Raw genomic sequence first — 11,048 nt, 5'->3', positions numbered from 1 at the left:
TTAACTCCGAGTGAGAGCTCATACAACTAACTCTACCCTTTCACGGAAACTGAAAGGGTAGACAGACTAGAGAATCTTCAAACATACAAGAAAACCAGAAGCTGAAAGAAAATGCTTCAATGACAGAGACTAGAAACAAAATTTTTGACAAAAGATCGATGTGCTATTGCAATTCAATGGAAATTTGACCATGATTTGTAAGTCATCCCGACATTCCAGTTTGCAGGGGCAACATTCCAGGCAATTATAGTTTCTCTGGAAGTGTATGAAGTGAGCTTGAAAGAAAGAGCTTGACCTCCTAAAGTGGCGAAAGCCTGGTAAGAAGCTCCCCAGTTGTGGCTCATGCTAATCCATCCTGTTCTGCTACCTTTTACCCACATATTTGCAACATCACCACCTCCTGCAACATTCATCACATACACCAAAAGCCAATAGCCATTTCCTTGAAAAGTGAACCGCAGGCCACCTCGTTTGACACATGGCACTCTGGGAAAATCAAATAAACTTGTCAATTCGACTTCTTAGGACATGTTAGAAATTTTGTGGAAATGCAAGTTTCACTAAACGAAGTTCAAGCACGTAATGCATACCTGCGGTACATGACAGGGACAATGCCAGCCTTCCACTGAGCAATTTTCATGAATGCAGGTTTGGCCATGTCAAAATGAGTCCTTGGCGGGTTGCACCACCCGCCATTGTTAGAGTCTTGAGACCAGTTGGGTGGGCATATGTTTGTGGCTGTTATGGTCGCGTAAGGCGACCCTTTGTAGCACCAAGGAGAATAAACGCACTTAATCTGATAACAAGTTCCACATGCATATCCGTTTTTGAACAATGTTGAGCTCAGTGCTGCTGTATCTACACCATAACCATTGTTGAACAAGTTCCCATAGCCGCAGGCTCCTCCTGAATTTCAACCAAACAAAAAAAATTACAAAACAGACAAGATTTTTACAAATTTGCATTCACTTGATAAATAAGATAGCACACATACCCATTGTTGCAGAGGCGGACTCATCACCATAAAATGTAGCATGAGCAAGAGACCACGGCCCAGGTCGATAAATTTGTACAGCAATCGATTTACTCAAGTTCATCACTAGAAAGGCCATAATCAGGGGTTTGATGCTCCATGTCTGAAGGAAAGAAGCCATGGCTGCAATTTTATGTTGGAGAATGTGATTGCTACATATGCTGGATTTTGATCATAGTATTTATAATCAAAGACATTGGAGTTCACATAGTCTTGTCCCACTTAGTTTTTTCTTTTTCTCTTTTTGTTTCCTGTTCTGATTTTGACTAAGATACTAATTAATAGAACAAAATGTGTTGTGAGAAATGAAAGACAACGTGCGGGCAGGTATTGTCCATAGCGTCATCTCTCATCTGAAATGTACGGAGTATTCCTATTTATATAGTTTAAGAATGTAATGTCAACGGGAGCATATATATGTCTGTCTGGAGTAATCCCAGCATCTTGTCCAGATGTTTATGTTTAACCTGGTGAACAGAATTAAATGTTGATTGCTGCTAGATTTCCCCCTGATTGCTCGAAGAATGCATGTATCCTAATGCAATACTTAAGTATCTCTTACCAATGATACTTATTCAAGCTAATGGAAACTTAAATAATCTCCTTCATCTTGCTCCACTCCATGATTTTGTATATTATTTACCATGGTTTAGATCACAGGTTCCGCTTCACAGATTTTTTACTAGATTCAGTACATCAGAACCTTGAGTCTGAGAGTGGTCCACCTGAATCGTTTAACACCAAATCTGGGCTAATCCTACCATGCAATTTGAGCATATGTGACCATGATTGTGATGATTATGTTACAAGAAAATCACAGGACTGGATGCATGGAATGATTTCATAGCAGCTTGATACCTATATATTTATGCTACCATAATCTGTTACAGGATATATAATTACAATTGACTGCAGCACATCCCTCTGGTAGAGGACAAAGCCTATCTGAGGCACAACACATTAAGATATACAGTGCTCTACCGGACAACACAACTGTCACTTCCACATAGAAACCTCTTTTGTTAAGGACCGAGATTTCCACTTTCTGATTTGTATTCATGTTTTGTAAATTTTGATGCCACTTGCATAGCTGATCCCTTCTCATAGAGCGCCACTGCATTCAAGCCTTAAGTTTGTCATTCATATAAAATTTGAAGACCTTTATAAAGAAATAAACCCTTTGCAGAGTAATTATTCTTGTTTAGCATTTTAGGGGATGAAAAGGCCAGACTGAACCTAAACATCTGACTTGCTGAATATCTTAGTGTGGTCATAATTGAGAAAAAAGTTATCAAGTTGGATAGGAAATATACCAGAAGTTAAGTTCCTTCTGGCAGCGTTAGTAAGCGTGTTTCTGGATCATAGACCAAGGCTGTCTGACAGCTGAAGGAAGAATTGAAAAACATTTAAACATCACGAGAACGAACATAGCAAAGGTACAATCAAATTAACCAAGCTAAAACTTACTTTGTGCACTTAATGGTGTTGGTTGAACCACCATTAGATATCAAAAGGATGGTCCCAAAGAAAACCACAGTTTGGGCAGGGACCCTGAAAGATCATGTTTCATTAACATAAATACATAATGTATTAATAATCATCATATCTATGGACACATTGTACTACTAATATAAGGGAAGATTTTACCTTTAAGATCAAAAAGTCTTTTACAATGAAGTTTGTAAATGTATTGGATAAATACAATATGACAGGCAAAGCAGCAAACCAGGTGAAGATAAAGCTGTATGGCTCTGGAAGCTGCACAACATGAACTCATAAATAATGATTCAGAAATTTATTTTGAGTAACGTAGTAACATGGTGGAAGGCTGACAATAAACAAGCTCTGAATCACAAACCAATTTCTTTCTTTGTTTGCCGAGAACTTTTACTTGTCCCATTGCGTAACAATCTTTTAAGAATGTATGATGTATCAAGAAGATTTATCAAACAAAAAAAATTCGATTAAAGTACTTCCATTGCATCATTCGCTAATTAATCATTGCAACCTTTAAGAGCTAAAACAAATTCATATAAATTGTAATGGAATACAACAAATAAGACACTAACAACTGCAGATTAATTTATTAATGATTTATAGGTTAAACTCTTTCCAACATTCATTTGCCATAACACGGAATACTGCTCATACTCTATATTTAACCTATGAATACTTTCAAGATTAATGAAATTGGCCAAGGTGTTGGGGAAATGAAATCCAATGAGGATCTATGATTTCTAGACTGAAGACTAATGAATAATTAGTTTCAAATTCCTTCTGGCAGCGTTATTAAGCGTGTTTAAAAAATCAATTCTTCCTTCATAGAAAATTCCTTCTGGCAGCGTTATTAAGCGTGTTTTCTAATTCCTCATCTTTGTCAGAGCTTTTCTGGTGTAGAGCAAGTTGAGGCATCAATTGAGCTAGTTGTGCAAGCTGTTGAGGTGTAAACAAAGCTGATGTGTCTTTAGAAGGGATGTTGGGTGGTTGAGAGGTTTGGGCTGTAGCAGCTAATTTAGCACCTGGTTTAGCTCCTTGTTGCCATCGAGGGGTGTTGTTTTGGAATGAGGGTTTATTTCTTGGCATTGAGGCAGCAACAGTTTGACCATGTTTGTAGTGCCACTTAGGATAACCGATTATCTTCCAACATTTATCTGATTTGTGACCACGACCCCCACAGACAGAGCACATGACATTCTTATCAGATTTAAAAGCATGTTGCTTACTGAACATGGCCAGAGAGTCAGTATCAAATTTATTTAACTGCAAAAGTTCTCTCTGTGCTTCTTGCTGCAGGGCAGCAGCTGCCACCTCAACTGAAGGGAGTGGGTTCATCAAAAGAAACTGACTACGTTGAGGATTATATATCTCTTCTAGACCATTTAAAAATTGAAACAACTTACTTTCTTCCTGTTGAGAGGCAATACTGTCTAACAAAGCTTGAACAGCTTCACAAGGATCAGAAATAACAGGGAGTGTGTTTAAAGCATCTAGTTCTTCCCACAATGCTTTTATAGCAGTATAATAATCATTAATAGACATAGAGCTTTGCCTGATTTCATATAGCTCTCTGTTCAATTTATATTTTCTAGAACCATTAGTAAGCTGAAATCTCTTTTCCAGATTAGACCATATAGCAGCAGCAGAAGTCATAAACATAATAGACTTCATGATAGACGGAGATACATTATGAGTGAGCCAAGCGATTACCATGTTGTTACATGTGTCCCACTGGTCAGTTTGCACAACATCAGTTGTTGGTCTTGGCACTCCTCCGGTCACAAATCCAAGCTTACGTTTAGAGGCGAGATTTTTCTCCATTGCTCTACGCCAAGCTCGATAGTCAGATGACCCTTGAAGCTTTTCAACCTGTATGGTTGTTGCTCCATCAGAAGGGTGTAGATACAGGGGATTAACTAAATCCGTCAACGTTATACGAGTGCCTGCCATTATCACTCCTCAGAACAGTGGTTGGATGATGAAGAATGAATAAAGAAGATCTGGGTATAAGAACTATGAGAAAGAAGATCTGAGAGATAGGAAAGCACAAAAGAGAGATTTTTAACGGAGATCTGGAAAGAAGAAATCACTCTCGACACATCTTTGCAATGCCTAGCTCTGATACCATGAAGACTAATGAATAATTAGTTTCAAAAGATCATACTGCAGATGGTCTTGAGAGCAACACAATGCAAATTCAAATAAAGATGAGACAATACTATTCCAGTCTGCCTTCCTTCTCCTAGGAAAGGGCCATTTAAGTGATAGTCACAGACAAAATAACAAACCAGCTGTCACCTCAATGTACGAGGGAATAAAACAAAAGATACTGCGTACTGCATAACTAACTACTGTTGCATAACAAAAGTACCAGATTATTTGATAATGGAAAAACATGATATCAATGCTCCAGTTGAATATAGATATTAGCATAAATATATGTATCAAACTGTTGGATTTCTATGATTAGAAAGGCGATTTACTACCTCCAAAAGGTATGTAATCTCAAATCCTGTCAAATCGTCCAGGAAGAAAACTTTGTCAAAAAGTAAAGTAAACAAACAATCAATCCTGCTAAGCTCCAGATATCACAAATGCCCTATGACATCCTTTCTACCATGGTCCAAAATTACATGAACTTGTAAACCATACAGCACTACTAGAAAAACTATAATAGACATCACCCTTTTAACATCGCTCCCTGATACGGCCGATGTAAAAACATTCTTTGACACAAAACTATGTCTAAAGTGCATATTACACATCGTGTACTCTAAATATATTGATGTCTATGCCTATGCTTTACATCAGATAATGCTCCATAAAATGATGTCTAGTATATCTTTAACATCACCTAATAAGAAACTAACAGATGTCTAAAAGGCCTTTCAGCATCACCACATTGAAAGAAAATGATGTGACATCAGCTTATTGACATCAGTTTTTTATACAAAAACGTTGTATTCGACATCACCTTTAATAAACTGGCTAATGTTAAAATATACCTTTGACATCGTTTTTGTACCAGGGTGATGTAATTTACTATCAATTAAATTAGTCCTGGAAATGAAAGTGATGTAATAAATTACTTCTACATCAGTTCTGCCAAAAGGACGATGTGAAATACATCGTTTTTTCTAACAAAAACTAATGTCTAATGATCCATAAGACATCGGTTTAAAACCGATGTCTAAAGTGAGGACCTTTTACATCAGCGACATATACATCGCCCTATTTTTTTCAGACATCAGTTTTTAGCCGATGTCTATTGGCTTATTTCTAGTAGTGCAGTAAAATGATAAGCTGCAGCAATTAGACTTTAACATGTAGAGAGTTCAGTGACAATTCTTAAGCAATTCAAGTTCCAATAGATTAATTGTTACTGGAACAGATTTTTTTTATTAAGGTTAGAAATAATTATTAAGAACATTTGTAATCACATTATTAGTCAGCTATTTAAGGGGCTGTTTAGGTAAATTTTCGGGGCATCAGCCACTGTTCCATTTTCACTTTCACTTTTTCGAGTACGATTCAGTTAGCTAATATCCATCATAAATTCAGATTGTATGTAACATGATTACATAAGCTTGTTGCTGTAAATTACTCGTTTACAAGGCCAAATAGCCTTCTGATGGTCTTCTTCTCGTCATTGTTCTCTTGCAAGTGAAACCTCTCGCGTCTCAGATGTTTATGATTTCCAACGCCACAAGACCAGTGGTTCCACCTTGTAAATCTTCAATTTGAGTTGCTGGCCTTCACTGATAGACCATACCAGACCGAACTTAACAGGTTAAAAATACTGCAGATTGTCCGTCCGTACATGTGTTAAAATGTTACCATCAAATGAAAAATCTTGCAGTAGCTGAAGCTTGAATTACCCAGATAAAGTTTCAATCTTCTTTCTGGTTGTTTGAAAGTTGGATTCATAAATTTCTTCTGTTGAAGATTTTGAAGAGCACAACCGCATTCATCATCCTTTTAAAGCCTTGTTTTCTGACCGAGATAAATTTCAAGGAGATACACATCAGCAAACTCAGTCTGCTAGTAGATGTTATGCCAGTATAGGGGGCGGTTGATCATTAGCACAATCAATTCCAGCCCGGAGGGTCCAAGAAAGAGGTAAACGCAATATTAAAAATCCTTCTGCTGTCCAGTGGGATCAGTTTAATGCAAACCATTCCACAGGAGGAAACTACTGATGTTATGAGGAACAACTACAGCAAAACTCTGTGCTGGATACTCCTGTGTCATGAAACCTTCAACTTGTGGCTTGTACTTGATAATATCTTCGACATGACCTCCACAATACGTAACTATTTAAGTGGAAAAGCTCGTATTCACAGTACAACATATACGGGTTTTAATTATAAATTTAGAACATGCCCGTGCCTCGCACGGGCTATAAAGCTAGTTGTTTTTAAACCTATGACAAGTAAATTTCCGAAATTGAACTGACACTGACAAAGTGAAACATAAAAATATTGAACATATAGGGGGTAAAGTGAGTACTCTACCAACGGCATGACTATCTACCACCAATGGCCAGTAAAATCTGGTACAAGAGGAAGAGACGATAGTCGTAGCGGAATCTCAATTCTATCCATCTTATCAGCATCCAATGTAAAAGCTCTTAAAGAAGGCAGAGCTCCGTCATCAACTTGAAGTTCAAACAGATCACCAGCGGGTTTTATTTGTAAGAATTGTAGACATGGAAATGCATCTGCACCGCAAACCATTTTGTCTCCACATTCATACAACCAAAGGGAGGTAAGATTGGACAAAATCCCCAGAATGGACATCAGATCTTCAGTGGAAACAGTTACTAGTGTTAAATCAGTGACTGAATCTGGCAGAAACCTTAGTTCTGCTACATCTCTTATCTTACCCCGCAACACGACCTTGTTGAGATGTTTGCAAGACGAAAGTGGTTGCATTGTTGAAATAACACCACCCTGTAGGAGGACTAATGTTCGGAGACTTGTTAAATTTGCTATAGACTCCAAATTATATTCTTCTTCTTCTTCATTATCACCATCATCGTCTTCCGGAATTACAAGTGTATGGAGATTGGTCCAATTATTGGTATCAATATGGCACCATTCCTTATACGTTATTTCACTTATAGTTTGGAGATTTGTCTGGTCGCTTCCAATATACAAATTCCTATCATTTTCATTAAAGATTATATGCCTTAATTCCTTAAGCTCACATATCTCCTTAGGGAATACGTAAGTAGTGATGTAAGAGTCTGAACCATGCAAAGTTTGTAACCTTTTCAATTTTCCTATACTTGAAGGAATCAGTAAAGCTTTACCAGAGTAAGGACCACCCATTAAGCCCAAAAACTTTAGGAAAACTAAATCTCCTATTTCTTCTGGTATCCCCTCTGAATCATACACTCTGGTCAAGTCTAGCACTTTGAGATATTGGAATCTCGTGTACATTAACTTTATTTCCTCTTCTTCAAGTGTAGCAGTTCTAGTAGTTAGTGCTAATGAACGCAAATTTAAATTACCAGAATTCGGCCCAAGTAATTTAAAGTACTCACCAATTCCATTGTAGATTGCATGACGTACTTGACCTTGCAACGAACGTCTGAGATTTGCATATTGTTTACTTGAGTCAAAAATACCCAGTATCTTCTGCTCCCTAGCCTTCTCTACAACAAGATCACGTACAAGATCATGGACCTTGCATACCAAAACTTGTCCATCAGCAGTCTGTAGTTCTATCTGAATCATATTGCGATTAATAAGCTCATTCAAATAATCCTCAGCTACATCCTCCATGTCTACTCCATCTTGTTCCTCAACAAATTCCTCTGCAACCCATAACAGCTTTAACTTATAAACTCGGATAGTATGGTCTTCAGGATACCTTGCAAGGTACAGAAAACATTGCCTGATGTGGAAAGACAAGTCATCATAACTCAAATTTAGTAGTTCTTGAATCTCCGAAGACTCACCCTTCAACTTTCTCCAAAGCTGGTCCTTCACATCGGACCAAAATTTGTAGGTCTTTTTCTGCAATAATAGCCCACTCAGGATCACGATTGCAAGGGGTAAACCTCCACATTTATCTACCATCTCCTTACCTAACATCTCCAGGTTTGGGGTTGGTTTTGCTCTCTTATAGAATAATTGCCAGCTCTCGTCTTTGCTCAAAAAACTTAGTTCATGGACAAAACACGTGTCTTCTACACCCTCCGCAACCATTTTGTTCCGCGTGGTTATAATGACTCTACTGCCGTTTTTTTTGTCTGGAAAAGCATTTTTAATCTTTTTCCAAACCTCTACATCCCATATATCATCAATCACCGCAAGATAGTGATCACCATTAAGCAGTATCTTTCGCAGGTGCCCCAACAACTCCAACTCTTCCATCTTGCTCAACAAATCTCGGTCATCCCCCCTGAAACACTTTATAATCTTCCTCAGAACAAGTTTGATGTCATAATCCTCGGAGACACAAACCCAAGCACGACTTTTAAAATGGCTTAATTCGCTGGAGTGGTACAGCTTACTAGCAAGAGTAGACTTGCCCAGCCCCCCCATTCCATGAATGGAAATTAAGCCAAGGGAGGGATCTTGATTGTCAAGTTGAGCCAGCAAAGTCTGAAAATCAACCTCAAAACCAATCACATCCTCCTTGTAATCAAAGGAAGCTGCTCTGAGCAAAGTTCTCTTCCTCTGTTGCACAGTAGGAGTGGCTGTGATTATGTCAGTAATACGGAATTCATCTCGCCTACTCTTGATCCTACTGATTTCTTCTTTGAGTGACTTGATATCCTTACCGATATCATAAAGATTAGCTTCTTTCTTGCAGATGCAGAAAAAACTCTGCACACGATCCAACACAGTACCATGTTCCGGAGCTGCATGTTCTTGTTGAGCAGAAAACCTGTCCAAGATAATTACAGCTTCATCCGAAACGACTCTCACACTGTCAGTCCACAGGCGGACATGAGGCAAATATTGTTGCGATTCTACAGCTCTGACAGAAATGAGCAGGTAGCTCAATTCATCTTTAAGCCACTCTATACCATCTTTCACTCCAACCCTAATGTCAACATGTTGAGTAACAAATTCACTAAGCTTTTCAATAGCAAAAGATACCGCTACATCAACCATTTTAGTCTATTCAGTAAAAAGAAAAACAGCTTTATAATTTGAAGGGGATTTCACTATTGTGTTCTGAGTGAGGCGGGTGATTTAAGGGATGGGAAAGACAACAAAAGAATTGAAGGCTTTTATGATATATGATATTTGTGAAGCTTGATGTATGATTCATATAGTACTGAAAATAATTTCTCACAACCTCATCACTCTTGTCGTACAGTGGATAACTAACTTATGCTCGTTAACATTGAAAGAAAAGAAGATGATCAGAGAGCTGGTAGTGAATAAAATAGAAGAGTAGACTTTTTGCACCCACAGGCTCTAATAAGTTTTAACATCAACCAGCCTCTTGTCTTTTTCCGGATATATTAACCTAATTAATGTTAGAGCATCTCCAACGGTGTTGGCTATATTCGTTGGCTAAATTGGACCTGTAAGACATTATGTAAAATTTGTTGAACCTGTAAGACATTTTGCTTCAATGGTATTGGCTATACTGGTTGGCTATAATTTAAAAATAGTATGTTATTAATATTTTAAATTGTTAAAATAGAATATATCAGTTTAATATGGTAATAAATGATGTGTAATCTTCCTACAGATTTCTTACAGACCTGTAGAGGTTCGACAAATATAGCCATCCATAGGAGGTTGGCTAAAATTATAGACAACAGATTAGTGTGGTTGGAGTGCTAATTTTTCAGGACGTTGGCTATATTTTTTAATTTTGGAATGCCAACTCATTTTTTAGCCAAAGGCTTTGTATGGTTGGAGATGCTCTTAGGTGGCATCAGTTAAGAATTATGTTTGTGATATATGCATGTTTCGAGCATCAATGTCTTAGAGCATCTCCAACCGCACACAACCCTTAGCTAAAAAGTGAGTTGGCTTGCCATATATAAAAAATTTAGCCAACCTCTTGAAAAAATCGCACTCCAACCACATGAATCTGTTGTCTATAATTTTAGACAACCTCATATGGATGACTATTTTTGTCGAACCTCTACAGGTCTGTAAAAAATCTGTAAGAAGATTACACATCATTTATTAACATATTTAACTGATACATCCTATTTTAACAATCAAAAATATTAATAACATACTATTTTTAAATTATAGCCAACCAATATAGCCAATACCATTGAAGCAAAATGTCTTACAGGTTCAGCAAATTTTACATAATATCTTACAGTCCAATTTAACCAACGATTATAGCCAACGCCGTTGGAGATGCTCTTATATATGTCTTACGGGTTCAACAAATTTTACACAATGTCCTACATGTCCAATTTAACCAACCAATTTTAGCTAACCCCGTTAGAGATGCTCTCATACCTGCATGTTTTGAGCATCATTGACCATGAACTGGAGTGAGATGTACAACGCCTGTAACTCGTTAC

General features: G+C 37.5%; 3 protein-coding genes across 3 annotated transcripts; all 3 read right to left on the bottom strand.

Moving 5' to 3' along the window:
* On the bottom strand, positions 1-1,259 carry LOC108208071 (expansin-A7). The gene is made up of 3 exons (XM_017378548.2): positions 995-1,259; positions 591-906; positions 1-486 (listed from the first exon to the last, which is right to left on the bottom strand). The coding sequence occupies exons 1-3, from the start codon at positions 1,152-1,154 to the stop codon at positions 174-176; spliced, it is 789 nt and encodes a 262-aa protein (XP_017234037.1). The 5' UTR covers positions 1,155-1,259; the 3' UTR covers positions 1-173.
* A 612-nt stretch (positions 1,260-1,871) lies between these two features.
* Positions 1,872-4,823, bottom strand: LOC135150158 (uncharacterized). Its single transcript, XM_064086298.1, has 5 exons — positions 4,241-4,823; positions 2,681-2,791; positions 2,501-2,584; positions 2,347-2,416; positions 1,872-2,147 (listed from the first exon to the last, which is right to left on the bottom strand). The coding sequence occupies exons 1-3, from the start codon at positions 4,478-4,480 to the stop codon at positions 2,534-2,536; spliced, it is 402 nt and encodes a 133-aa protein (XP_063942368.1). The 5' UTR covers positions 4,481-4,823; the 3' UTR covers positions 1,872-2,147; positions 2,347-2,416; positions 2,501-2,533.
* A 2,236-nt stretch (positions 4,824-7,059) lies between these two features.
* On the bottom strand, positions 7,060-9,660 carry LOC108207389 (putative disease resistance RPP13-like protein 3). The gene has a single exon (XM_017377840.1). It carries the CDS (start codon positions 9,658-9,660, stop codon positions 7,060-7,062), a length of 2,601 nt encoding a protein of 866 aa, XP_017233329.1.
* Positions 9,661-11,048: the final 1,388 nt, after the last annotated feature.

The sequence above is a fragment of the Daucus carota genome, chromosome 2 (genome assembly GCF_001625215.2).
Source record: "Daucus carota subsp. sativus chromosome 2, DH1 v3.0, whole genome shotgun sequence".
NCBI lineage: Eukaryota > Viridiplantae > Streptophyta > Magnoliopsida > Apiales > Apiaceae > Daucus > Daucus carota.
Note: the sequence above shows the minus strand (reverse complement) of the source record. Positions and strands in the feature narration are given on the sequence as shown.

What these genes read in the sequence shown, in the direction of transcription:
- LOC135150158 (XM_064086298.1), bottom strand. Translation starts at nt 4,480, where the DNA reads ATGGCAGGCACTCGTATAACGTTGACGGATTTAGTTAATCCCCTGTAT. An exon ending in GGGACACATGTAACAACATG is followed by an intron (nt 2,792 to 4,240) that starts GTAATCGCTTGG and finishes CATGTTGTGCAG; the next exon opens with CTTCCAGAGCCATACAGCTT. An exon ending in AAGACTTTTTGATCTTAAAG is followed by an intron (nt 2,585 to 2,680) that starts GTAAAATCTTCC and finishes ATGATCTTTCAG; the next exon opens with GGTCCCTGCCCAAACTGTGG.
- LOC108208071 (XM_017378548.2), bottom strand. Translation starts at nt 1,154, where the DNA reads ATGGCTTCTTTCCTTCAGACATGGAGCATCAAACCCCTGATTATGGCC. An exon ending in GTCCGCCTCTGCAACAATGG is followed by an intron (nt 907 to 994) that starts GTATGTGTGCTA and finishes GTTGAAATTCAG; the next exon opens with GAGGAGCCTGCGGCTATGGG. An exon ending in GTCCCTGTCATGTACCGCAG is followed by an intron (nt 487 to 590) that starts GTATGCATTACG and finishes TGATTTTCCCAG; the next exon opens with AGTGCCATGTGTCAAACGAG.
- LOC108207389 (XM_017377840.1), bottom strand. Translation starts at nt 9,660, where the DNA reads ATGGTTGATGTAGCGGTATCTTTTGCTATTGAAAAGCTTAGTGAATTT.